Below are 27866 nucleotides of genomic sequence, written 5' to 3'. Positions count from 1 at the left end.
TCAGTTTGACCTCTGCAAGGTGGAATGGGCTGCTGAATAACTGTGTGGACTTCATGCAGACATGACTGATCCCCACTAAAAACCCTGGATACCAAGGCTTGGGTGAACTCCTCTGATTGGCACAACCTCCTATGTGTTGTCTCACATGGTTGCTGCAGGAATGAATACTGGGAACCTCCCTGGCGGTCCAGTGTTTACGACTCCATACACCCATCTCAGGAGGGCCCAGGTTCAATCCCTGATCAGGGAACTAGATCTCACATGCCACAACTAGAGATCCCATGTGCCACAGCTAAGACCTGGCACAGCCAAATAAAGTAAAATGTTTTTTAAAAAAGAAGAAGAATGAATGAATGCTGCCCTGGCAGCCCCATTTGGAAAGGACAACTTGTTCTTTTTTCTCCTGGACTCTTCCCTGTATGCCTTGTTCTCTGTTCACTCTAATCTGCATCCTTTCACCGAAATAAACTATAACCATGAGTACAAACTGAACTGAACTGAACTGATGAGTACAAAAGATTTTCTGGGTCCTGTGAGTCGTTGTGGCAGATCCTTTCATCTGCGGGGGACCTTGGGGACCCCCAACACAGGATTCCATCATCTCTATGCCAACACAATATGTTCCTTAACATTTTTTCTGTTTTTTATTTTTTGGCCACACTGTGTGGCACGTGGGATCTTAGTTCCCCAATCAGGGATCAAACCTGAGATCCCTGCATTGGAAACACAGAGTCTTAACCCCTGGACCATCAGCGAAGTCCAACAGGACACATTTCTTGTATGAGCTGTGTCAGTTACCCAGACTCATCCGAGGACATGAAATTCCCATTACCCTACCCAAGAGAAGAAAGAGCCACACGTACTTTGACGGGGAGGTTCTCTATAATCTCAAGGTCCATCTCTTCCTCCTCAAGGCTGGTGGGAGCACGATGTATAGAATACATTCTCAGCTGCAGATTCTTAGCTGCAAAACATGATGCAATGCACAAGATGAAATACTTGGAAAATGAGGTTTCTGGTCACCTAGACTAGACCTGCATCTTGGATGTTAGTATATTTCACTCTGGGCATGCTATCAAAAAGCTGGGCATTGGGCCCCGCTGGTGGTTCAATAGTAAAGAATCTGCCTGCCAACACAGGAGACACAGGTCTGATACCTGATCCAGGAAGACCCCACAAGCCACGGAGCAAGCCTGTGCCCCGTAACTACTGAACCCGTGCCTCAGAGCCTAGGAGCCACAGTTACTAAGCCTAAGTGCCACAGCTATTGAAGCTCATGTGCCCTAGTGCCTGTTTTCCCAAGAGGAGCCACTGCAATGAGAAGCCTGATCACCACAACTAGAGAGCAACCCCTACTACTAAATAAAAAAATACAATTATATTTAAAAAATAGCTGGATGTACATTTTTTACAAATGAATCCTACTGTAGCCTTGACTCACACTTACTTAGGAGAACTGTGTTGTGGTTTTGATTGGTCCTCAGTTGGAATTTTAATTTGTGTGTGTGAGTGTACAAGTTTGTTTCAGCTACAGTGTCCAATGAGTGACTTCTCTGAGAGTTTTACTTAAAGGAGGGGGGGCTTTATCCTTGGGATGAGATTATAGTTAACATGTTAGCATCTACTCCTTTTTCACTATAAAACTTGAAACTGGTGGAGGATGGAAAGAAAAGTAAATATAATGAATGTATGTCTCCCAAGTCTACTGTTATTGATGGGGTCTGAAAACCTCACAGCCTACCAGTCACAACCTGAGTTTCTGATGAAGCCCACAGAGAAGGGAAGCTTTGTCAAACTGTTTGGCTCTTCCTCCAAAAGGCACTTGACAAAGTCCAGGCTTTGGAACAAATCAACATGTGTGGTCTGAACCCTCTCTGCAGTGGGTTTTCTCATCCATAAAAATGGGACAATAATATCTATTGGGGTGAGATTTGGGAGGATTAGATTATAGGTTGGCTAAGAGTCGAGCATGCCGGCTAGCCGAGGAAACAGTCTACAGCTGGGAGAACTAGCATTATCAGAGCAAAAGCAACCAGCCACAGACAAAAATACACTGTCAAGGGGCTTCCCCGGTGATCCAGGCAGTGGATAAGACTCCATGCATCCATTGCAGGGGGTGAGGGTTCAATCTCTGGTCGGGGAACTAAGCTTCTACATGCCATGCAATGCAGCCAAAAGAATAAAAAAGATTAAAAAAAAATACACTGCCAAGTGCACTCAATGACACAGAGCTATATGCCTTGAAGTGGATAAAATGCTGCTTGAAGTTGCATATGTTTTACCACGATAAAAAGAAAAGAAAAAAATACACTTGGAAGGAATATTAATTTGCTCTGTTGGAGACTGTCCTAACCCTTCTCTCCAAGGAGCCTCTTCCCTCCCAATTCTTTCCTGATCACAGATTTATTGGTACTAAAGCAGGCGTCCATTAGTAAACACGACTGTGTCCCTCACGGCCACCGTCTGTCTTATCAAAACCCAGCCTACACAAATCTTAGTAAGAATGGAGGGCCTGTATTTCTAAACTTGTATTCCTCTCCTCTGACACCCCTAATTTTCACTAGAGTGGGGGTTATGTTTTGGTTAAAAATAACTTGTTCTGAAAAAATTAAGATGACAATAGGAAACACTGCACATCACCCCAATCCTTTTTCTCCTCTGATTTTATTTTTAATTTTTAAGGGTTTTTTTTTTTTAATGATGTTTTTCCTTTCGATTGTGTGGGCCTTTGTTGCTACCACTTTCTCTAGTTGCAGTGAGCAGGGGCTACTCTTTAGTGTGCAGGCTTCTCACTGGGATGACTTCTCTTGTTGAGGAGCACGGACTCTAGACTGTGGGCTTCGTAGTCGTGGCACATGGGCTTAGTTGTTCCACAGCATGTGGAATCTTCCTGGGCCAGGGATCAAACCCATGTTCCCTACATTGCAAGGCGGCTTCTTAAACACTGGACCACCAGGAAAGCCCAAGATGTTTTCTTTTTTAATATTTATTTGCATGTATTTGTTTGGCTGCACTTGGCCTCAGCTGTGGCATGCGGGATCCTCAATCTTCATAAAATGTCATGCAGGCACTTTAGTTGCAGCATGTGGGATCTAGTTCCTTGACCAGGGATCAAACTCATGCCCCCTGCATTGGAAGCTCAGAGTCTTAGCCCCTGGACAACCAGGGAAGTCCTTCCCCTCTGACTTTCAAACACTCAGTATCTTGGTAAAGTGCCACGTCTAACCTACAACTTCTGCTATTGTAAGGGAAGGTGAGTTACAGGAGAAATGGGGAGGAAATGGGTTGTCTGGCTCTGCTGGCAACATGATGGTCTGGAGAAGGATTTCAATCTAGGCTCTACTAGCACTTGGGGCTGGGTCCTCCTGTGTCAAGGGGCACAGTCCTGCCACACCTTGATCTTGAACTTTTAGCCCCCAGAACTGGGAAAGAAGGCTGTGCTATTGTCGTAAGCGATCCAGTCTGTGGTCCTTAGTTACAGCAGCCCCGGATAACTAATAATGAACCTATTAACACCCAACACTTTCTCCTTGTATAAAACTTCTTACTAAGTCTCAGCTTCACATAAGTAAAAAGCAGAGAATGATTTTAGTCTGGGCAAGCGGACCCCTCCCTCTGGGTGAATGCCCCCCAGTTCCCCTCACTACCAATTCCATACCTGATGCTCTATCTATCGACTCCGCTTTTTGAAACTCAGTCTCTTCTTCCTCTTCTTCCTCTTCAAACAGGCCAGGAAGGTCATCATCTTTACAGCCACATAAAGCGAAAGAAGAAAAATAAAATGCAATTGTTTCACTGTGCCAGCCCTGGAGAATCACCACTCTCCTTGGTGCTGAGAGTTGGACTGTGGCCCCGGGAGAGTCTGTTGAAGGCCATAGAATCTCTTGAAGACCATACCCTATTGTGGTCTGTTGAAGGAGGTCGCCGAGAGGAGGGACCACTGCTCAACCTGAGTGCTGTCCTCAGGCAATCAGGAGCTGTTCGCCCCTGCCCTGTCCTGGGGATGCCCACCCTGGGAGCCACTTCAAGGATGCACCTGGATAGATCAGCATCTATGGGAACTTCAAGGTGCTGTGGGTGCCTAAACCCCAGGAAGTTCTCTCTATAAACTCTTACGTGCTGGTGAGCAGGCAGTAAACTCATCCAGACACGCCCAAGACCGTCACCTACTGATCAGAGTGGCTGCCTCTTTCTCTGGTCTCTCTCTCCCCTCCGTGTATGGGGGCGGTTTGCAAACCAACACACAATCCCATAGAAATATCCCAGTTACTGGAGACAACCTTAAGGGACACAAAAGGAAGGCCTGTGCAAATTCTCCAGGAGATGAAGATGATCACAGGGATGATCACACCATTACAAGAAGCCCAGAAGAAATGTAAGTGACCAACACACACCCAAAAAGAGGCTCAACCCCACTAATTATCACACAAATGTACATTAGAATGAGGACACACATCCAATCTCCTTTCATCTAGGGGACTGGTCAAAATTTTCATGATAATACTCAGTGTTGGTGAGGATGTTGGCAAACAGGCACCCCATCACCGTTGCTGGGTGTGGACTGGCAGGGCCCTTCTGGAGAGCAGTGTGGCAGGACCCGTTCAAACCACAAATTCACACACCCACCACAACTCCAGTTCTAATAAAGAAAGTGTACAAAGTGTACAAAAGGACACATTGTGTCATTGTGTGTAAAATAAAATACTGTGGCCGGATAAATGTCCATTCATTAGGGGATAGGTAAATAAAATACGGTACAACTCTGAAGTTACATAGATCTATAGGTATGGACATGAAAAATTCTCCAATGTATCTTTGATGGAGGATAAGTCACAAAATACTATATATAGTATGACCTTATTTATGATTTTAGGAGCTCTCTCTATACAATATATGTTATCATTGCTCCAGGGGATCTTCCCAACCCAGGGATCAGACCCAGGTCTCCTGAATTACAGGCTGATTCTTTACCAGCTGAGCCACTAGGGAAGCCCAAGAATACTGGAGTGGGTAGCCTGTCCCTTCTCCAGCAGATCTTCATGACCCAGGAATTGAACTGGGGCCTCCTGTATGGCAGGTGGATTCTCTACCAGCTGAGCTACCAAGGAAGCCTTATCATTATATACATACCATTATATATAAAGATGATAATGATGTTGAATATAGACAGATAAATTGATTTCAGAAAAGATCTGGCAGGATGTGCAGCAAACTACCAATAATGGTCACCTAAAGGAATGGGAGGCACTTTCCAGGTGGCTCAGTGGTAAAGAATCCACCTGCCAAACAGGAGATGTGGGTCTGGTCTCTGGGTCGGGAGATCCCCGGAGAAGAAAATGGCAACCCACTCCAGTATTCTTACCTAGGAAATCCCACGGACAGCAGAGCCTGGCAGGCTACAGTCCATAGCATCGCAGAGTCAGACATGACTGAGCAACTAAACGGCAACAACACAGGAACGGGAGGCAGTGAAGAATTCTCTTTTACTTTCTGTGTTTCTAAGTTCTACATTATATGAATTTTTAAGAGAATATCTTCCAGTAATACTTGCTGGAACTATACATTACTTAATACTGAGCAACTTTTAGATTACTGCATAACTTTGCAACTTTTCTAAAAATTACTGCATAAAAATGCAAGCAAGTTATTAAGTGATCTGGACAGTATGATTCCATTTTGTTATTTCAAGAAACAACACATGTTTAGCTATTAGAACAGCATCTTGAACTAGATGCTGCTGGTCTAGACACCCCTCATTCCTCACGACCAGCATCTATTTGTCTCCATCCAAATAATTTTTAACTAAGAGCAGAGAGAAGTTTTGACTCCATAAAGCAGGGGTCCCTAACCTTTTTGGCACCAGGGACTGGTTTCATAGAAAGCAACTTTTTCCACAGATGTGGTGAGGGTGCTGGTTATGGGATGATTCAAGCAAGTTACATTTATTATGCAGTCACTGATCTGACAGGGGGCAGAGCTCAGGCAGTCATGTGAGTGATGGGGAACGGCTGTAAATACAGATGAAGATTCACTCACTACCTCGCTGCTCACCTCCTGCTGTGCAGCCTGGTCCCTAACAGGCTCAGGGATTGAGGACCACTGCCATAAAGGATCCAATAAAACTGTCCAAGGGTCTTTGTGAGCCTGCAGGCTTAATGAGCAGAACGGGAGTGACAGTGTGAGACCTGAGCTGGGGAGAGCCCACCTCTGCCCAGGACCCAACATCCAATACCATCCTGGTGTCTCCAGGAGCAGTAACTTTGACTTTCCCTGAACAGCATCCTCAGAAGGGAATATATTTGCATTCTCAACATGTGATGACAATGAGAAGACCCAGAAAAGGAGGGGAAGAATGCTGGCGCAGGGGGCACGGGTTGTAAAGACAGACCAGAAACGGACGTAGCTCTTGGGTGATTTCCAAGCACCCTTTGGAGGAATTAAACAGGGGCACCCTCTGAAGTGAGTCTAAAATCTGCTTCTGCATAGAAGAGGGACATCTTGCCAGGACGCAATGGGCTAAACATGTGTGAGTATATACAGCACAACAGACAGCCACCAAACTATGAACAGAAACCCTCAGAGGTCACAGGAAGTCCAAGTTGCGTAAGTCACATCCATTTCTTAGGGTCTTGGAATATATATATGTGTGTGTGTATGATATATATATATAATATATATATATTTATATATATATATAAAACATATATATATATTTTAAGGATATATATAGAGAGTATACTTAAAATGTTTGTATATATCTTTTAACTACACAAAATCAAAGTTACTGAACTTTGTGGTACATGAGAAATAGTCAATCCTGTTCATTTATCTTTGTATGTATAATTTCACTTGGTGATAATGAAGGAGTCTAAATTCGAGGTCCTATTATAATGAAACATCCAGATCCAAAGATCTATCAGGGAAGAAGGGGGCAGATAATAAGTTAGATTCCAAATGCTATGAGAGTCATCTCTCTGGGTGTCATTTACAATTCGTTATTGCTGTTTATTTGTGGGCTTGGATTTTCTACAATGAGTATGGGTATTATTTTGTGTGAAGAGGGTATACTTAAAATATATGAATGTGACTACTACTACCTTTTAAGAAAATAAAAAGTTCTGTGTGACTCTGCCTTCCCACCCAATGGAAGGCCTTGTAGGGGACCCAGAAAGTCTCCTGAAGATGTGACAACTAGCACAGAAGGCTGACATTGACGTTAATGAGACGTGTGTGTGTGTGCTACTAAGTCGCTTCAGTCGTGTCCAACTGTTTTCGATTCCATAGATGGTAGCCCACCAGGCTCCTCTGTCCATGAGATTCTCCAGGCAAGAATACCAGAGTGGGCTGCCGTTTCTTTCTCCAGAGGATCTTCCCAACCCAGGGATCAAACCTGCATCTCTTGAGGCTCCTGCTTTGCAGACAGATTCTTTACCACTGAGCCACCAGGGAAGCCCTTGATTAATGAGACACATCACACAAACGCAGTCCATGATAACTGCACTGATGCCAACACGCCCGCTGGGAGAGAATCTGCGTGTTTCTCAGCCTCCTTCCCCAACAAGCACCTCTCTAAGTGTCCCCTGCCCTCTGTCTTGTCTCCCCCTGTCCCCACCCCTAAGCCCTCTCCATGTCCCTGGGCTGGAACAGCCACCTCCATGGAGAGTTCTGGGCATCAGTCACTGTTACTATCTTTATTTGAAATGCTCAATTGTTCAACATAAACGTTTACATCTGCTGTAATGTTTTAACACCTTGTTTTGATGTTACTTTGCAAGTGCTGGGCGGGAGCCTAGGAAGAGAGGAAGGGGTGCTCTTCTCCACCAAGGTGGACCCTGTCATCATTTGGCAGAGTGAGTGTGACGTGTCCCTCTCAGCCCCTGGGCCACTTCTCTATCCATCTACGGCATGCCATTGGACAGTGACTCATATTTTTCCGAATCTTTATTATGTGACCTGTGGGGATGAGTTCGTTGACCTTCGATGTGCCATGGCTTGCCTATCTGTAAAATGGGATAATAATACAGCCACTGGACATGAGCTTGAGTAAACTCCGGGGAGTTGGTGATGGACAGGGAGGCCTGGCGTTCTGCAGTCCATGGGGTCGCAAAGAGTCGGACACGACTGAGGGACTGAACTGAACTGAATACGCCCACTTCATACGGTTAATAGTTGATTTACGCGTTCGGGGGCTTCCCAGGTGGCGCTAGTAGTAAAGAACGCCCCTGCCAATGCCGGAGACACAAGAGACGCGGGTGCAATCCCTGGGTCGGGAAGATCTCCTGGAGAAGGGCACTGGCAACCCACTCCGGTGTTCTTGCCTGGAGAAGCCCGTGGACAGAGGAGCCTGGCGGGCTACAGTTCATGGGGTCGCAGAGAGTCTGGGCACGACTGAAGCGACTTAGCACGCACGCACATGGTAGGAAATGTACCTGGTACTGATGCAGCGATAAGTGTTTGCCGTGATTACTTATCTAAGTGGGCTTGTCCGGCTCACCTACTGCCTGGACTGTGCCCGGACAGGGTGGGCGGCAATAAGCATTTGCGGACTGCCCGGGAGGCCAAGAGTGGCGGGTGGACGGGGATCTGCCTTCCTCTCCGGAGTGGTGGGAACGAACAGGGCCGAAGGGGGCACGGCGGGAAGGCGGCCGAGGGGCTCACCGATCTCCACCTCCACCTCCTCGGGCACCACCTTGCGGTAGAAGAAGAGAGTCGAGGCGCCCTCCTCGTCGCTGGTCTGGTTGAGGAAGTGCAGGATGAGTTCCTCGGCCTCGCCGTCGTTGCGGTTTAGCAGCTCCTCGAAGAGCTGAGGGTCTGTGATGCCGAAGGCGTTGTACACGCGGTCGCGCATCCACAGCACTCGCAAGTCGTCCATAGCCGGGCAGGACTGACCACAACTCAGCGCTCAGCGAGCTGGGCGCCGGGCGGGCGTCCGTGGCAACGGCGCCCTTAGCAACGGGCGCCCCGGCAACGGCCGCCGCTGGCGCAGGGACGCACAGCCCCGGGCCCCGCAGTCCCTGCGCGCGCCAGCACCGGGGCCCAGAGCTCACAGAAGCGCGAACCGAGACTCGGGAGGGTGGCGCGGAGCCCCTGGAGAAGGGCCGGGGCGCCCCAGCCTGCGCGCGGAGGGTGGTCGGGGCTCTTCTCCCAGATGGGCGCCCCCTTCCTTCTGGGAGGACCGAGGTGAGCAGGGCGGCCTTATGCAAGGGGATTGAAAGACTTGGGCCAGCGCGTCTCAGCCGCCGAGGGTCTGCAGGCCCGTAAGTGCGCCAGGAGCCTTGTAGGTGCTGGATGCGCAAGGCCTCCTGCTTTTCCACCGCCAGCCTGTCTGGGAACGTCCCGCCCGCATTGTCAAGAAAACGGGCAAAACAGGTGACAGACGTTTGGCCTCGGCATCTCGGAGGTGGTAGAGGGAAAACTGGACGCGAGGCAAAAGGACTTCAGTCTGAGCCCTCGATCGCTCTGGATCAATGGGCGTCAGAAGAGCAAATACATAGCGAAGACTTCCAAGAAGGGGCAAGTTCCTTATGGTGTACCAGGGTCAGGGAGGGGGGAGCCCCAAGAAGGGAAACTGGCTACAGGATCAAAGGCTTTGTAGCCAAGCCAAAGCATAATAAAGCAAAACACCCGCCATCTCAAAAATATATTTATTTTTCATTAGTAAAGGGAAGTTGAATACTGATAGGAAGATGCAAATTTGTCCTTTCATATGCGCATTTGTGGATCTTTTTAACTTGTTCAGTCCTTTCCCCTAACAGAATTGAGCCCCTAGATTCAGAATTGGGCTGAATCTAGCCTTCTTACTGGATTTTCACATCAAGGAACAAGTGGAATGTTCTAAGTATTAAAATTCTAAACCAAAGTTCAGCCTGGGTGTTGAAAAATTATCACTCCAAACTGTCTTATTTTCATCATCTTGAACTAAGATTTCTTGCTTAGTTACACCAGATGGCATGCAAGCAAACCTGGCTTTAAATTTAATAAGGTTGTTTGTAAATGCAGGCTGAGGAACAGTTGATGTTGTTATTTCTCTTCCAAAATGAATCAGGCCCTAAAGTGTCTGAATTTTTAATTTGTAAACATAAAAGTTACCTAATGCTATACACAATCTATGCCTTAACTACTGCAGAATGAAAACTGAGATCAGAGTGTTGTAAAATACTCATTCCGTAATGAGGACCGAGGAGCTTTCAGTGAAAGGTGACTCCCCTAAAAGTCCTACCTATGAAGAATGGCCAGTCCAAGGCTCAGCATGACCTCCAACAAACCCTCTTTGCACTCCTTGATTCAGCACGATCACACCACTACAAGGACCTTCTTCATCCTTGCAGGGCAAAATCAACCTCTATTTTACTGAAGAAATCCCTGGGATTTTTATTTTAGAATGAACAGCTGAATGGAAAGTGGAGAATGTGGCAGTAGTGACATTTTGAGTTGGTGAAATAAACAGATACTTGGCATCATCCAGACAATTGATGGTTTTTCCTCTGGAAGTTTGCTATCACAGGAAGGAAGTTACATCTTAACAACCGTATACATAATACTTCTACCAAATCACTTGCAAACAAAACAGAGCAACAGCTCTGGTAACATGACATTAGAACCAGTAACTATATAAAGAAAGAAAATTTACCCTGAAGCCTGCAAGATGTCATCAAACTCTAATTCTTGAGAGTTCTTTCACAAAAATTAGAACTAACAATTTGTGTTTAATAATATCGTTACATTCTACAGAACTACTACATAGGTTTCAACTGAAAAGTGACTCTTCACTCTCTCTTCTATGCCCTGATAAAGGTAAAGTGGTGAGAGACAAGTCTGAGCCTGCAAGGTATTAACCACATTTTGTATTCACCCAACAGAAATGTCTAACCTTTTATCTTTCTGGGGAAATTTAACATTGAGAGCAGAATCATTTTTAAGTTTCATCAGTATCACTTTGTATCATATTTTAAGATGACGGACAATATCTCATGGAGGAGTAGCATGTAATCTTGACTACAATTAAAAAGGTTTAATGTTAGAGTCACAGTTATGTCATGATGTTCAATTCATGCCCCTCAGCAAACAGGCCTTGAAATCACCTGGAAAGATTAAACACTTAAATTCAGGGCCACCATGATCTTAGCTTGTAATGAAAGTCCCAAACTCTCTCCTACCAGCCAGGGTGAAGGAGACAAGCAGGTCTCTTCATGTGAATTACTCAAAATGTTAAGAAAGGGAAAACACTGCAGGTTTCTTTTTGAAAATAAATATCTAAAACCCGTTACAGTAAAATATGAAAAATGAACATAACTTATAAGAACACAGGACAGATAAAAATGTTCAACTGGACTGACTCAAATGTCAAGTAAAAAGATGAATTTAAACTGAAGATTATACATTAATGGCTTAGTAAGAATTGGTTTTCAACTGATCTTAGTAGCTTTTAAAAGTTTAACTCTAAGTGCCTTTATCAGACATTTATTTAGAATTAGTCTGTAAGTGGAACATTATAATTATACTGTTCTGAAGGACAGGTGCGACCTCTTCATGGTAAAATATCTTAATTTATATTTTATTATAAAAATATACAAAATACTACTTTTTACCTTTCCTTCTTCACTTAGTATAAACCCTTTTTGGTTCAGGAACATCAGCCAACTGGATTCAGATATCCATATTATGTCTTCTAAAGTCACACTGGATTTTAAGGCTCAGTACACAGTTTATCTTCTCAAATATACAATTATCATAATTGGTTTTATGTAAGGATAACAGGATAAAAGTCTTTAAAAAAATATACAAGTAGGATAACCATTTTGTTGCATGTTATTTTATCCCATTTTCTCCAATTATTAAAACAAGACAAAACTGTAGAAACAATTCTACTTGTAATTCTAGATAGCATACAATAAAAAAGTTTGTATACTTTTAATTAAGCAAAATATAATAAATGTGAATCTTCTGTTATCCGTCATTAAATTTTTTTTAAACTACTTAGCTTCAGCTGTTGGAAAATATTATCTGACAACTTCAGGTGACAGAATAAGTCTGGCTTTTTTTTTTTTTTTAATAAAATGAAAAGGAATCAAATACCTAAGACTATTTTCAATTCGCCATTCAAAATTAGCTTCTCTCTCCCACGCCTGTATTTTTAAAAAACAACCATAACATAACTTTTGCATGAACTTACATTTGCTCATCATAAAAACTGAAAGAAATTTATATATCTGAAATTGAGAAAGTTTACAAAATATTTAACATATGAGGAAGAGGTATATCTTACAGATTTGGCTATCTCATAAGGCAATTAATGAAGATGGAATTTTTCCTATCATCAATTTAACATAAGGAATTCTACAACATGATAATTCTCCATAAATCTGAAAGCTTGTTGGATACTGCAATATGATCACGCCAGGTCATCACTGAACTTCGAAGAAAGTAATCTGAATGAGAAAGGAACAAATTTGGTGCCTGCACCAATGTAGAATTTGTTCTGAAATTCTACCCTAAAAAAAAAAAAAAAGTATTAATGAAAGATTCTGAATAACATTTCCTACATTTCTTAAAACATATACTAAGTTAAAAAAGTTTCTGTACTTCCAAACGTGCTTCATTCCATATATGCTCTTGGCACAAATACTTTTACTGAGATAAAATACACGCACACACTGACCCTTTGTTGGCTTTCTCATGAAGGAAATGCTGACACCTCATGTTACCTCCCACTCTATGGACATTCACACGAGAATTAGGAACCTCTCTCTCCTTGTAACTGGACACACAGACAAGTAATCTGATATATGATGTAAAACATTAAGAAATATGGCTTACAGTGAGATAAACTGTCAGACCCAAAGTGAGTTGAAAATATTAAATACACATAATTATTCATCAAGCATAAACTCGCTTTTTACATGTCAGGGACAACAGCTCAGAAACAAAACAGAATTTTAACTCAGAGGATCAGAATACAGATCTCAATACTGGGAAGGAAAGAACTAGCCTAAATAATGTATGTACACATACATATTACTGGAAATGTTCTATGTGTATATATATCGGGGGGGTGTTACTGTCTTAAGTAACAGTTCCGAAGCTCAATTCCAAACTCACCAGTGGAGGCGGATGGCATGAAGAAATGCAGAAAGCCCTTCCATGATCAAAAGGATGAAAATTGTCAATACTGCAAAGAGAGCGATCACTGGGAGCAGCACCAAGACCCCGTAGGTTGTGTCTACCCGGAGGCCGACGTGCATCAGCATGGCCCACAGGACCTCAGACAACTCTGCGTGGGAAGCATTTTGCAGAGTTAACCTCTGTAGACCTTCAGTGAGTCACTGCCATTAGCTAGCTAGACTGAGTTTCCTTCTGAGAAATTTTGAATTGTTATCCCTAAAATAAATACACACCCGTAAAAGATATAATCTGCTCCTCATGTAAAAATTACATGAGCAACTTGATCATCTCAAATGTGGAGGATGACTTGACATTCCAGAGAAATCAGAGGTCTGCCTGCCTGCCAAGGAGAGATCTTGACCCAGATGGGGTCTGGCTGGCTCAGTCCCAGTGCAGCCCTGGATCAGGCAGTGGGAAGCTGGGCATCAGCCCTGACTCGGCCACTAACTGATCAGGCAGGTGATCCAGCGCCAGCACCAAACCTCACTGGGCCTTAGTCTCCTCCTCTGTAATAGAAGATGGTGGACCACAGCGTCCCCTCCAACCAGAAAAGTCTCAACTTGTGGCTATGCTTATAAAAATATCAGTGTACCAACCAGCAAAAGAACACCTCTATCACCTGGTGATTTTCACAAGTACAGATAGTCTTTGCACAATGGAGCAGGGGCAGAACAGTGACCAGCGAAAGCATCCTTAATGGTCAATGGGGAAAATGACAGTTGTTCTAGAACCTTTCAAAATTACTGTCAAAACATAAAAACACTCTCTTATTCTTGGTTATAAATGCATAAGGAAATGGAAGAAAAAGAGCGAATCTATCTTTTAAACATTAGAAACACTATTAAATTGTTGTGGGGTTTTGGTAAGAAGAACTTACCAAGGGTGATTTGAACAGCCTTCTTCTCATGTGACCTGGGAGAGCCAGGCACCTGGACACAGAGTAAGCATTCTCCCTAATACTTAGCGTGCTGTCCTACTCTTTTCCAAGTTTGGACCAGCTTCTACAGAGTGCTTTGCGTCTTCCAAGTCCTGAAATACCTCCTAGAGCTTCTGCGGCATCACTTCCGGGACACCAGCATCTTCCGTACGTTACTAAGTTCCTCTGGCTGCAAATTTCACAGCAGCAGTCACCACCCCCGCATCAGCTCTTTCTCCTAAACTCCCGTTACATTCCGTTTGCACTTCACTTCCAACATATCATTGTTTGTTTCTCTGGTGCATTTTTTCATCTTTGTTGGCCAATTTCCTCAGTTCAGTGATCCATTTTTAAATGCCAGGTAAGTTTACCACTGGCCCACAAGGAGGCAACACCACCATGCGCTTTGCTGTCTGGGCACAAACTGAGCAGCAGGTTCACAGACCAATGGGGAAAATGACAGTTGTTCTGGGACCTTTCAAAATTATCAAAACATGAAAACACTCTCTTATTCTTGTTTATAAATGCATAAGAAAGTGAAAAAACACAGGGACCAATCACAATGGGCTCTGAAAAAGTGATGTCACTGGTTTCTGGTCATGATGTGCATGTGTATTATTTACGTAGTGATTTGTAGGCTAAAAGGCCAGCAGTGAAACCTGTGCTTTGTACCCATATACTCAGATTTTATTGTAATTTCAATCGTGTTTTTGGGCGGCTGGTGAGACTTAAGTAAATGGGGGTAACTGAAATCCATGCATCACCAGAGCATGCAAAAGGAGGACTGTCTGTAATCAAAACTATTCATCAGCATTGTTTCAGGGCTTGCTTGACATAACTAGACCGTCACACTTGGTGAGGCAGGGCTGAATTAAAATAACAGTAAAAACAAAAACAATAATGGTCAGAGCAGAGGGAGTAAAATGCTTACGCCAGAAGTTCCTAAGCCTTCTCAGTCCTCAAAACAACTCATGTCCCAGTGATTTTTTTCCACAGCACCCTGAAGTCAAAAGAAATACCCAGGAGCCCAGGGCAGTGTAGTCAAGTCCAAACAACCTAACCGTCCCCATTCACACAGTATCGTAGACGGTGCCCTTTCCATCAAAAATTTTTAGTGTCCCACAGTGCCCCCATGAGTTAACTGAGGTGCTGAGGGGTGTCTTGGCCGAGCTTGGGAACTGCAGGTCGAAGCAGAAACTTACGTGCGTGAGCCAAACTGAGTGCCCAGAGCCTCAGGTACGAAGCAGTGTTGGAGATGCATCCCAGACAGTACTCGATGGAATGAATTATTTGGGTCATTAATATTTCTCCAAAATCAAACTACAAGAGATGACACAACCTGGGTTAGATTCTATGCATGACAGTGACAGGACTGGCTTCTGGAATGCTGCTGAGGACGTGCTGCAGCGTGAGGGACAGGGGCTCATGAGATCTGAGTTCTGCTCACAGCTCTGCCACTACCCAGCTTTCGATCTACGGAGCTCCCACTCCCCTGTCCCCAGGATGTGACCCCACAGGTAAACTGAGGGTGCTGGACTGGAACTCTGATGCCACAACCGCCATGGCCCTCAGACAGCCCAATGAGGTTCTTGAGCTACTCTTAGTAATTATAAAACGTATCATGAAAATCCAGACATCCACCAACCACAAGATTAGAAGACTGTGAATGTACATGTGTTTAATGGATAAGAGCATCTTAATACGAGTCTGAGAACAAGACATTAAAAAAGAGTCCCTAAAAGTGAAAGGACTGTAGAACACTGGGCAAGATGCCTCTCACGTTCTTCTGCTTTTTGTTTTTTTATGACCTTAGAAAGTTAATTATTGTCTCAAATTAAAGCACTAAATTACATAATAATTACAAAAGGCTGACTGTAAGAAATCTTTTTAGTTCTCATTGAACAGCCAAAAAAGTTTCCAAGAAACTAAAGTAGACAAGAGCAGCAGACATGCTGGTTCTGTCCACCAGGACTGTGCTTCCCTTCCTTGGGAGGAAATGCTTCTTCTCCCATCTCACCCTGGATCCACAGCCAGTCATTATTAGCTAAAATATGTCCCCTCCAAAAGTTGTACATTGAAGCCCTAATCCCCAACATGAGTATGTTTGGAGATGGGGCCTTTAAGGAGGTAATTAGGGTTAAATGAGGTCATAAGGTTGGGGCCTGATCCAACAGGACTGATGTCTTAAGAGACAACAAGAGATGCACGCACAGCAGTACCATGTGGGGACACAGCCACAGAGAGCAGCCCCCGGAGAAACTGACTCTGCCAACACCCTGACCTTGGACAGCTGGCCTTCAAAACCGTGAGAAATAAATTTCTTCAGTTTAAGCCTCCGAGTGTGAGGTTGTGGCAGCCCATGCAGACAACTACAGCAGTCAATGGTCTGGGGATGGCGAGTGACGCCAGCCAGGTTGATCACAGCACTTCCTTGGGCTTCTTCCTCATGGTAACAAGCAGGTAACAGTGTTTTTCTCTGATTGAAAGACTGAAGCAAATGGGCTCAGTGCTCACTGTGGCTCCAGTTCCAACATCGTGGGGCCAACTGACTTCAGAATGTGAAGCAAACTTGTGAAGAAAACCCAAGCAGAGCCTCACCAGCCTGAGGCCCACTCTCCCCTCGTCCTGATTTGAGCCAGCAGACTCCCCCGGAAGCCAGTGTGAACAGGGTCTCTTTCTTACAACTATGGAGAAGTTCTCGTGGAGATGAGAATCTTCTGAAAGCAATGTTCACAACACCTTAAGTCATTTAATATCACAACTTGTGATATTAATGCTATAAATCCCATTGTAAGACTGAGAACCACTAAATGTTAACCCCAAATCCTTATGATGACAATTCTATGAAGAGAATAGTATTTGGAAAGCTTTGAGGAACGGTTGTTTTGCTTTGAGTTTTGATGTTTAAGATGACTGCTATCAATGAACAGAAACAGAGTCACAGATACAGAAAACAAATGTATGGTTACCAAGGGACAGTGGGGGAAGGGATAAACTGGGATACTGGGATTGACACATACACACTACTATATACAAAACAGACGACTAATAAGGACCTCCCGTATACCACAGGGAACTCGACTCAGTACTCTCTGATGACCTATATGGGAAAAGAATCTAAATGGACATATACAAAGAAAGCTTATATATATATATATATACACACACACATACACACATATATATAAACCCAAGAATTGATGCTTTTGAACTGTGGTTTTTGAGAAGACTCTTGAGAGTCCTTGGACTGCAAGGAGATCAAACCAGTCAATCCTAAAGGAAATCAGTCCTGAATATTCACTGGAAAGACTGATGCTGAAGCTGAAACTCCAATACTTTGGCCACCTGATGCAAAGAGCTGACTCATTGGAAAAGACCCTGATGCTAGGAAAGGTTGAAGGCAGGATGAGAAGGGGACAACAGAGGACGAGAGGTTGGATGGCATCACTGACTCGATGGACACGAGTTTGAGCAACTCCAGGAGTTGGTGATGGACAGGGAGGCCTGGTCAGCTGCAGTCCATGAGGTCGCAGAGTCAGACAAGACTGAGCGACTGAACTGAACTGATACATGTATGTAAAACTGATTCACTTTGCTGTACACCTGAAATTAACACAGTAAGTCAACTAGACTCCAGTTAAAATTAATTTAAAAAAAAAGGTGATTCTTATCACTCTCGTTGTGACGATCATCTCTGTGCAAATCTGGCTCCTCACATCAATAGTAACTGAAAAGGTTACCTCTTCACACATCACTTCTCTGCATCCATCTTCCATTTGGTTGTTCCCCTCTTCTATGTCTTGGCCTCCCAGCAAAGAAATTTCCTCCTCGCTATCTTTCCTTACAAGTGTGTAGCCACTCTAAAAACAACCCAAAGAAAACAGAGTCAGTGCCTTTAAAATCACAAGGTTGTGACAACATCAAAGTCAGAACCCCTTCAATTCTGTTAAAGATTCAGCTCTTCAGGACTAAAAAGCCCTTTAAAAGAAAATAAGCATATTATACCTACTAGGATGGCTGTTGTAAAAAAAAAGCAGAGAATAAGTAAGTGTTGATTAGGGTGTGGAAGAACTCTTGTGCATTGCTGATGGGAACGTAAAATGGTGTAGCCACTGTGGAATAGTTCAGTGGCTCCCCAAAATATCAAACAAAGAACGATCATTTCTAGTATATACCCAAAAGAACTGAAAGCTGAAGACTCCAATAGATATTTATATATCCATGTTCAGAGCAGCATTGTTCACAGCAGCTTAAAGGTGAAAACAACCCAAGTGCCCATTCATGGATGAACTGAGAAGCAAAATGTAGTCTATCCACACAATGGAATATTATTCAGCCTTAAAAAGGAAGGAAGGGACCTCCGTGGTGGTCTGGTGGTTAAGACTCCATCTTCCAATGCAAGGGGTACAGGTTCAATCCCTAGTCATGGAACAAAGATCCCACATACTATGGAGTGCAGTCAAAAAGTGGGGGGAAAAAAAGGAAGGAAATTCTTTTTCTTCCTTTTTTATATTTTGGCACCACATAGCTTGTAGCATCTTAGTTCCTCAACCAGGGATTGTACCCAGGCAAGTCTCAGCAGTGAGCACACACAGTCCCAACTGCTGGACCGCCAGGGAATTCCCAGGAAGGAAATTCAGACACAGGTTACAACATAGATGAATCTTGAGGACATTATGCTAAATAAAATAAGTCAGTCATAAAAGGAGAATATTACCTGATTCCACTTGTATGAGATACCTAAAGCAGTCAAATTTGTACACACATAAAGTAGAAGGGCAGTTGCCAAGGGCTGGGGCGAGAAGAAATGGGGAGCTAGTGTTAATGGATATGAAGTCTCAGTTTAGGAAGATGGAAGAGTTCTGGAGACGGGTGGGAGGTTGGATGCACAGTGTGAAATACTTAATGCCTATGTGTACTTTAGATGTACACTGAACCGTGCACCTAAAACCGGGTAAGATGGAAAATTGACATCACGTACATTTTACCACAATATTTCCCCCACCCCAGCCCCAGAATTTTTTAAAAAAAGAAACAAAAAGAGAAACTAGACAAACAAGAAAACAGTCTGAAAAGAAACTCAACAAATGGTTAACACTGTTTACAACTGTATAGGAAAACTTCAAGGCACTATTTTCTGTATTTCCCAAATTTTCTTTAATTATGTTACTTAAATTAAAAAAGCACCTTAAAAAATGAAGAGGCAAGAATAAGGAACAAAAACACTTCAGTTAGGACCAGCATCACTGAAAGATTTCAGCTCAGCCTCCTGATAGGTTTGGGGTTCATTAACGGGGGGCAGTTTCCCATGCCCAGATGTAGAGGTTCCTGACACCACACCTCTGCAGAACAACCAACACCAGAGTGCTCAGTGAGTGAAGCTGTAGCTTTTAAATCAGAGCCTGGATCCCACGGAAGGTGTTTTGTTTTTTTCCCAATCTATTTCTTTCTTTCCTCGGCTGTACTGCACAGTAAGCGGGACCTTAGTTCCCCGATTGGGGACTGAACTAATGCCCGCCGCAGAGGAAGTGTGGAGTCTCAGCCACTGGAATTCCCGGAAGGTATTTTCCTTACAAAACTTTTCACAGCTAAAAACAGACTTTGCTCACCATCGGCAAACATGCATCCGAACTCACACTTACCCTGCCGACCCCGAGACAACTGCGCCCCTTGTGTAGCCACAGCAGGAAGAGTGGTTTTCCCAAGAAAAGCACGGGAACTGACAACACCGTGACGGCCAGCAGCAGCCTCTGGATGTGCTCCTGTTGGGACAGACGGGGAGGGGCCGGATGAGATGCAAAGACGTACCCACAGGGTCACCAGTACACTAACACTAGTGACAATCAGGTAGAATGTCTATTAGCAATGAACATACAGTAAATGCAAGCTAAATCATATTTGTCAGAGGGTCTTCACCTTCTGTTTCTTAAACTCATAGCTGATATGGGTGGCATCACACAAATGTGCATCTATATAGAAAAGTCAGTTCTGGGGAAGACCTTGGGCCATGGTCCAAGGGCCAGTTCTCTGAAAGCCTGGCTGAGTCAGAGATTGATTTTAAAGAAACCAGAGGGGCTTCCCCTGGTGGCTCAGTGGTATTATTTAAATATAAATGAATAAATAAAATTTAAAAAGAAAAAAACTGGCAAGACAGATAGATGAACAGTACTCAGAAACCCTCCAGTGACACATTCTTTCCCCACCACTTCTGACAGCTAAGGAGTGGCAGCAAGTTTGGATTAGTCTGACCAGAGCCCCGGAGATAGCACTCATGGAAGAATGACACCCCTCTGTGATAACAGAGAGAAACAGAAAGCCCCTCAGTGCCAGGGAGGCCTTGGGAAGCACCCTTAATCATTCTACTGATGGAAACAAAAAGGCTCTCATGAGGACTTCCTTTGAATTCCTAAGAATGGGGGAAGGAAAAAAACAAGATTGTTTACCTGCCCTGGGTAAAAACCACTTGTGTCACTAGCCAGGAATAAAAACATGCTGATAAATTCAATCAGAATGCTAGGAGCAGTTCTGGAGGTTTCAGCTGAAAAAACCAGCCACTTATAGATGATCATAAATATAAGGTATCCAAAGATGCAGAGCATGAACAGCAGTTCTGGTATGGAAACCAGATAAATATTGAACTTCTTCCTGAAATGCCTACGGCAAAAACCAGAATTGATTAACCCATGAACAAATGTTTTAACATTTATTTATCTGGCTACATAGGGTCTTAGCGGCAGCAAGCAGCTGGACTAAGATAAAAAGTAAAGAGTAAATTAACCTTAAATTCTCCGTGACAAAGGCTATCTCAGAATCATATCATCTGTGTTATGATCCAGATATAATCACAAAAAGATGTGAGGACAGGAGAAAAGACTAGTATTTCCCTATCAATTAGAAAAAAAAAAAAAGACATCAACTCTTACTCCTAATATTCCAGCTGTAAGAAACAAACCAAAAGTTTTTGATTTATAAAATAAAAAAGAATATGACAAAAATCACCTCTGGAAATAAAGGTGAATGAACATGCTGCATGTCTGCCTCACCTGAACATAAAACTCCATGAGGGTGAAAACTTTTTTCTGATCTCACTGTTCAACCCCTAACAGTGCCAGGCACATTCTATACACTCAACAAATATTTGCTGAATCAAAGAAGCTGCCAAAAAACTGATCATCAAAACAGGATCATATGAATATAACATACCCCCATACTGGCTGCCTTTAAGATCTAGGCAGTCTATCATCAAGCAAAATTTAAGAAATATTAATACCAAAAACTTGGCTTACAAATATTGGTTTAAAAAAAAATCTGTACTTACAAGTGGTTAAATATTCCCAGAATGACTCCAAAAGTCATGTGAGTAATCCCTAAAATCACAGACATCTTCATTTTGAAAGAGTTTAGAAAAGTGAGACGATTCGTGGCCAAGTTCCAAATCTAAAGACAAAACAAAACACCAAAAAAGAAAACTTTAGCTTCCTTCAACTGCCTTAGGATAAAAGTGCTATTCCTGAAGAAAACCATGGTCAAGCTTCTTCAAGTTTCCTATCATATTAAGACTTGAGGCAACAATATTCAATTATATAAATTATGTTTAGAGACAAGAATAAACAATTAGAAGAGAGCTTACCTTGGAGAGCTCAGATTAGGGGATGATAGACTTCTGTCAGTGAGTTTTTTTCATTACTGTATCACCTCCCTCCAAACCAATTTTGACATAGCTTTATTTATTTGGCTGAGACCAGTTTTAGCTGCAGTATGCAGGATCTTTACTTGTGGCTTGTGAACTCTTAGTTGTGGCATGTGAGATCTAGTTCCCTGATCAGGGATTGAACCCAGGTCCCCTGTACCAGGATGGCAAAGTCTGAGACACTGGACCACCAACGAAGTCCCTTGAGGTAGTTTCTAAACTCTTCTAAGGCTGAGATTCCTCAAGAAGAACCCTGAGTCTCGAGAGACGCTGCCTGGGCCTCATAAGCCAGCCGCCTGCCAATCCCCAAGGCGGGGCGGGTAGGTGGGGACAGCCCCAGCCCCAGAGCACTGCCTCTCTTTCCTTCTCCCCACACCTTTCCCCTTTCAAACAACCACCTCAATAAGCACCATGATAAGCTTAAGCTCCCTTTCCCATTCTAAAATTCCACACTATTTCTTTCTAAAACAAAAGATAAAAAAACAATTAATGTGCACAAAGAAGAAATGGAAGAAGCAGCACATGTTTCATGGCACTTTTCACTAGAATAAAGGGGGTCAGGAAGTAGGACAGACAGTAACCCCAGCTCTCTGTGGACCTGTACTCAGGCACTGATCCTGGCTTCTCAAACGGACTGTCAGCTTCATCTGCACACCAGCCTGACTCGGAATACACGGTGAGCCTCTGTTGTCCAGGCAGAAACCCCCCCGAGAACCAACCCCTTGGGTAAAACCACCTGCACTGTGCTGAACAGTCTGCAAAACCTCTGTGACAGTTAAAGGTAGGTGATCCTGGGAATTCCTGGTGGTCCAATGATCAGGACTCTGAGGTCCTACTGCTAAGGGCAAGTGCTGCATCCCTGGTCAGGGAACTAAGGCCCTGACCTTAGTTCCTAAGGGAATAGGCCACATGGAGTGGTCAAAACTAAAAACATCTTTCATTGAAAAATTAGGCGGTACTAGTGAGAAACTCGAGATAGTACAGGGAGGAGTATACTCACGGGATCAATGCCAAAAGGGTAAGGGCCTCGGAACACTCCGGGAATACTGGGATCCAACTGCAACACACTGTGGTGCCTGACGATGCTGTCACTGTAACACAAGAGAAGGGTGAGGGCCTCCTGTGATGGGGGGGAGCCTCGGAGTGACGCTCTCCACCTCAGACACCATCTGGCAGCCAGGCAGACACTCACTTCCAAAGCACCATCTTCTTCTGCTCCTCTGGGCTGTGACTGGAGCTGTACATGGCAGACACGTTCCACCTGGAGCCAAAGAGGTTGACTGACTTGGAAAAGCAGTCGTTGTAGATGAGGCCCGTGTACACGGAGAACAGCCCCATCAGCAGGAGGATATAGCGACCATTGAAGAACATCCGCATGATCTGTGGGGAGCGAAGTGTGGTGAGTGAGACAGCACCATGGGGAACAGGAGCTGAAGTGATCGAGTTAGTCTGGGCACATTCTTAACTGCTCCTCTCCAGGCTGCTCACAATCAAGCCCACGGGGACTTCCCTGGCAGTCCAGTGGCTAAGACTTTGCACTCTCAATGCAGGAGACCCGGGTTTGATCCCTGGTCAGGGAACTAGATCCCACATGCTGCAACTAAAAGTTTGCATGCTGCAACTAAAGATCCCGCATGCTGCAACTAAGATCCAGCACAGCCAAATAAATAAACACTTTAAATATATGTGTATATATATATATATAAATCAAGTTCATGGCACGGAACTTCCCATCACACAAGAATGAAGACCCACCCCACCTAGGTCTGTCAGGTGGGTTACAGTTATCGCCAAAAATAAACATTTTTAAACGTCTTTTTCTAGTCAAACAGAAGGTAATCACTACTAATGTTACCTCACTGCAGATAATGAGCTGGAGGGTTTATGTTTTTACCTCTTGTGACTGATTTAGTCTGGGATGATTTTCGTTTAACACCAACAGGAGGGCAAATAAGAACATCACAAAACCATGTCCAAAGTCTCCAAACATCACGGCAAATAAAAAGGGGAAAGTGATGATGGTGAAGAGAGCTGCAAGAAATGCAAGAGATTTCTGATTGGCAGCAGAGGCAGAAATTTCTAGTTAATGCAAACACGACCCCATATAATGATCTTGACTTTCTCCCAAATTTTCAGGAGAGAATTGACAGGTTAAAAAGAACACTTCAGGGACTTCCCTGGTGGTCCAGTGATTAAGACTGCATGCTTCTAATGCAGGGGCACGGGTTTAATCCCTGGGTGGGGGAAGTATGATTCCACATGCTGCCAAGTACATTCAAAAATAAAACAGCTTATACTAAATAACAAAACAGTTACTAGTGAGCCTATTTTTCCAAATATCTATTACATTCTTATAGGGAGAAAAAAGCAACAGTGATGTATAGAATGTATAAAATACAAAGACCAGCAAATTCAGGCTTCCAACCTGGGTTCACTTCTTGGTAGCTCCCAACCCCGTAGGCATCCACGATGTTCTGAAACCCCTCGGTGAATTTGTTGGTGCGGATCAGAGTTGGGGGAGTTTCTTTTGTTGGGATTGTGTTCATGAATGAGGGGATCGTACCACCGCTCTCTCTCTTTCACATGAAAAAAAAAAAAGAAGGGAAAAATTACCACCCAAGAGCTCTTTCAACAAATCTTGGTGGCCTGCTATGACAAGGCCCTGTGCAGGGCCACATGGGGAAGTACTGATCACCCCCCACCAAGAGTTCAAGTATAGCAGGAGTGACAGGAGGAACTGGGGAAAGCTCCTGGCGGGGTGAGGCGGGGCATGCCCGGGGGTTGTGGTCTTACAGAAAGAAGAATCTAGCAAGGCTAGTGGTGGGAAGTGGTGAGTGTAACAAAAATAAACCAAAATGTTGCCATAGTGACATTCTGGTTTATTCTTCCCTATATTTCATTTTTATTAGGTAATACTGTAGCTGTCTCTAAATTTCTCTTGAACATATTTAGGAGTTCAGTTCAGTTCCTCAGTCGTGTCTGACTCTTTGCGACCCCATGAACCGCAGCACGCCAGGCCTCCCTGTCCATCACCAACTCCCGGAGTCCACCCAAACCCATGTCCATCGAGTTGGTAATGCCAACCAACCATCTCATCCTCTGTCGTCCCCTTCTCCTCCTGCCCTCAATCTTTCCCAGCATCAGGGTCTTTTCAAATGAGTCAGCTCTTTGCATCAGGTGGCCAAAGTACTGGAGTTTCAGCTTCAACATCAGTCCTTCCAATGAACACCCAGGACTGATCTCCTTTAGGATGGACTGGTTGGATCTCCTTGCAGTCCAAGGGACTCTCAAGAGTCTTCTCCAACACCACAGTTCAAAAGCATCAATTGTTCCTCACTCAGCTTTCTTTATAGTCCAACTCTCACATCCATACATGACCACTGGAAAAACCATAGCCTTGACTAGACGGATAAACCACTAAATTCCAGTTTTATATTGGCAACCCTGGGGCTACTTATATACATACATATGCACTAGACATATCGGTCATGTCTCTCAAAACTGATGCTACCTCAATAAATAAGAATCATCTAGAACTTTAAATAGATAAATACAACAGATGCCCCATACTCCAAAATAACTATTTTTATGCCATCATTATTTTGATGTTTTTGTACCATCACAGAATTATGCAAAGAAACAAGGTGATTAAGCAAAAGCTCACAAGAAAACATGTTTCTTTGTCTATTGAAGTATGTAAACCTGTTATTTTCAGTAAAGAACTTAAGTTTTGACCCAGAAAAAACTCTTGTATAGCAGAAACTAACACAACATTATAAAACACTTATACCGCATTAAAAAACTCACACAGCAGCATGAGAGACTGAGCCCATAGTCCTAGAGTGAGAATAACCTATCATTCAAAGTTCAGAGACCATAGGAACTAAGATTAATGGGTTCAACCAAGATATTTAACCAAAAACTTCCACATGACCAAAGCAAACAAACAGAAAGAAACACCGTTAAGACAAGTGACAGAATGGGGGAGAATATTTGCTCTTGTATCACAGACAACGAGCTAAGGAAATTAGTAAGAAAAGGACCAACCCCCAAGTGGAAAATGGGCAAAGCATATGAACAGAGTGCTCACCAGAAAGTGAAAATTCAAAGGCTCTTAAACATACAAAAAGAGATTCAGGACTTCCCCAGTGGTCCAGTGGTTAAGAATCCACCTGCCAATGCAGGGGACCTGGCTTTGATCCCTGGTCTGGGAAGATACCACATGCCTAGGGGCAACTAAGCCCATGCTCTGCAACTAGAGAAACACACCACAATTAGAGAGTGGCCCCCACTCGCCGCAACTAGTGAAAGGCCAAGAGCAGCAACAAAGATCCAGGACAGCCAAAAATAAAATAAACGAATTTTTTTTTTAAATGAAAGAAAGATATTCACCTTCACTCAAAATAGGAGAAAAGCAACATTTGGTTGCATTCATCTGGCAAGTATCTGGCAAAACTGATCCAGCAATTCCACCCTGGGAATTTACCCAGAGGCAAATTTGTGTGTGTATGAACTGTCAAAGGTCAAGAGTTAGTCTCTGTTGGCAATATCTGTAAAGTCGGAAAGCACCTAAGTGACCAGGGACTAGTTCCATAAACCATGTAACATCCATTCTGGCAGGATATTAAATAGCTATAAAAACAGGGAAGTCTTCTTAAAAGAAAAGAAAGTATAAATAGCACACAATCTATTGTGAAGAAAGGGAATTCTCCCCTTTAATGTATTCCTATTTGTTTATCTATGATTAAGAGACTCAAAGACATAATAAAACTGAAACAAGGGTTGTCTTTGAGCAGGGGAACTGAACAAAACTAAGACTTTGGGTAAGAGGAAGTCCCTTCACTGGTTAATATTTTTTAATATTTTTTTGACTTTTAAAACATGTCACTGAACGACTTACTCCAACAAGCAAATTAAAAATGCCACTGCAACTGCTATATTTAAATGGATAACCAACAAGGGCCTACTGTACAGCACAGGGATCTCTGCTCAATGTTCTGTGGCAGCCTGGACGGGAGGGGGATCTGGGGGAGAATGGGTATCTGTATAGGTATGGCTGAGTCCCCTTGCTGCCCACCTGAAACCATCACAGCACTGTTAATCGGTCATAATCCAATATAACATGAAAAGCTTGTTTTAAAAAGCCTGTGCAAATCACTTTGCCATATACAGGAAAACACTGTAAAGCAATTAAACTTCAATTAAGAAAAAAAGAATGCACATGCACAGAGCTTCCAGTGACTGACTCTGCAATTTCAGTTCAAAAGCATCAACATGGTGTCCTATCCCGTCTATCTCACCTCCCGGAGCTTGATGAGATACACTCCAACCTTGGACAGAAAAGGGCCTGCACGCAAGGAGAGGAGGAGAGAGAGGGGAGGGGAGAGAGGGGAGGGGAGAGAAGGGAGGGGAGGGGAGAGAGGGGAGGGGTGAGAAGGGAGGGGAGGGGAGAGAGGGGAGGGGAGAGCCGCCTCACCGAGCCCTCCTCCAGCGCCCTTCGCAGCTCGTGCAAATCAGCCTCAGGACACCAGACCTCCGCAATGAGGCACTTATTGGTCACATCGAAGCTGCACATGTTCAGCATGTGGTAAATGGCTTTCATCTTCTTCACCTGGATCACGCGGCTGTAGACTGATTCGGCGGCTTTACACAGCACTTGCCTTAAATAGTCCTCGGTTTTGTGAAGCACCTGGGTGAGGACAAACATATGGGATCTCAGTGGAGCATCTGCCGGGCACCTGACCTCCTCTACGGGGACCTCCTCTGGGGAGATTCCAGGCACCGGCCTCTCTGGGGACAGTTAAGGAAGTTCAGTCCTTCTCCTCCAGGCCTGGAGCTCAGGGCACAGGAAACAGTGAGATGTCGTGGTCCCCGGGGCAGCATGATGGCCTGGCTGGGCCCAGAGACCTAGGTCCCTAGTTCTTACCCACTTCAGCCTCACCCCACTTCCTGTCAACGCCAGAAGCCACCAAATCCCATTCTATTCTGCCAAGAAACCCTCTTTCACTCAAATGGGTCAGAGTGCACGTCTAAGCAGAAAGATGACTTAAAACAGTGCTGGTAAAATTACAGCCAGCACTTTACTTGAGGCTCACTTAT

At 43.9% G+C, this 27866-nt stretch overlaps 2 protein-coding genes across 4 annotated transcripts in view; both read right to left on the bottom strand.

The window, feature by feature from the left end:
• Positions 1–8872, bottom strand: part of DNAH10 (dynein axonemal heavy chain 10) — a 152833-nt gene extending 143961 nt beyond the window's left edge. For both annotated transcript variants that reach the window (XM_061140857.1, XM_061140858.1), the window contains exons 1-3: positions 8659–8872; positions 3659–3745; positions 864–964 (exon numbers count right to left, since the gene is read on the bottom strand). In XM_061140857.1, coding sequence (XP_060996840.1) covers positions 864–964; positions 3659–3745; positions 8659–8872 — 402 coding nt within the window. The remainder of the gene's footprint in view (positions 1–863; positions 965–3658; positions 3746–8658) is intronic.
• A 755-nt stretch (positions 8873–9627) lies between these two features.
• The window catches only part of ATP6V0A2 (ATPase H+ transporting V0 subunit a2), a 40397-nt gene continuing 22158 nt past the window's right edge, over positions 9628–27866 (bottom strand). For both annotated transcript variants that reach the window (XM_061142075.1, XM_061142076.1), the window contains 12 exons: positions 27244–27456; positions 24193–24343; positions 23662–23798; positions 22960–23147; positions 22768–22858; positions 21396–21514; positions 20521–20731; positions 19720–19839; positions 17818–17937; positions 15280–15397; positions 13099–13270; positions 9628–12491 (listed from right to left, as the gene is read on the bottom strand). In XM_061142075.1, the coding sequence (XP_060998058.1) occupies positions 12392–12491; positions 13099–13270; positions 15280–15397; positions 17818–17937; positions 19720–19839; positions 20521–20731; positions 21396–21514; positions 22768–22858; positions 22960–23147; positions 23662–23798; positions 24193–24343; positions 27244–27456 (1740 nt within the window). In that variant the 3' untranslated portion in view covers positions 9628–12391. The remainder of the gene's footprint in view (positions 12492–13098; positions 13271–15279; positions 15398–17817; positions 17938–19719; positions 19840–20520; positions 20732–21395; positions 21515–22767; positions 22859–22959; positions 23148–23661; positions 23799–24192; positions 24344–27243; positions 27457–27866) is intronic.

The sequence above is a fragment of the Dama dama genome, chromosome 5, assembly GCF_033118175.1.
Source record: "Dama dama isolate Ldn47 chromosome 5, ASM3311817v1, whole genome shotgun sequence".
Taxonomy (NCBI): domain Eukaryota; kingdom Metazoa; phylum Chordata; class Mammalia; order Artiodactyla; family Cervidae; genus Dama; species Dama dama.
Note: the sequence above shows the minus strand (reverse complement) of the source record. Positions and strands in the feature narration are given on the sequence as shown.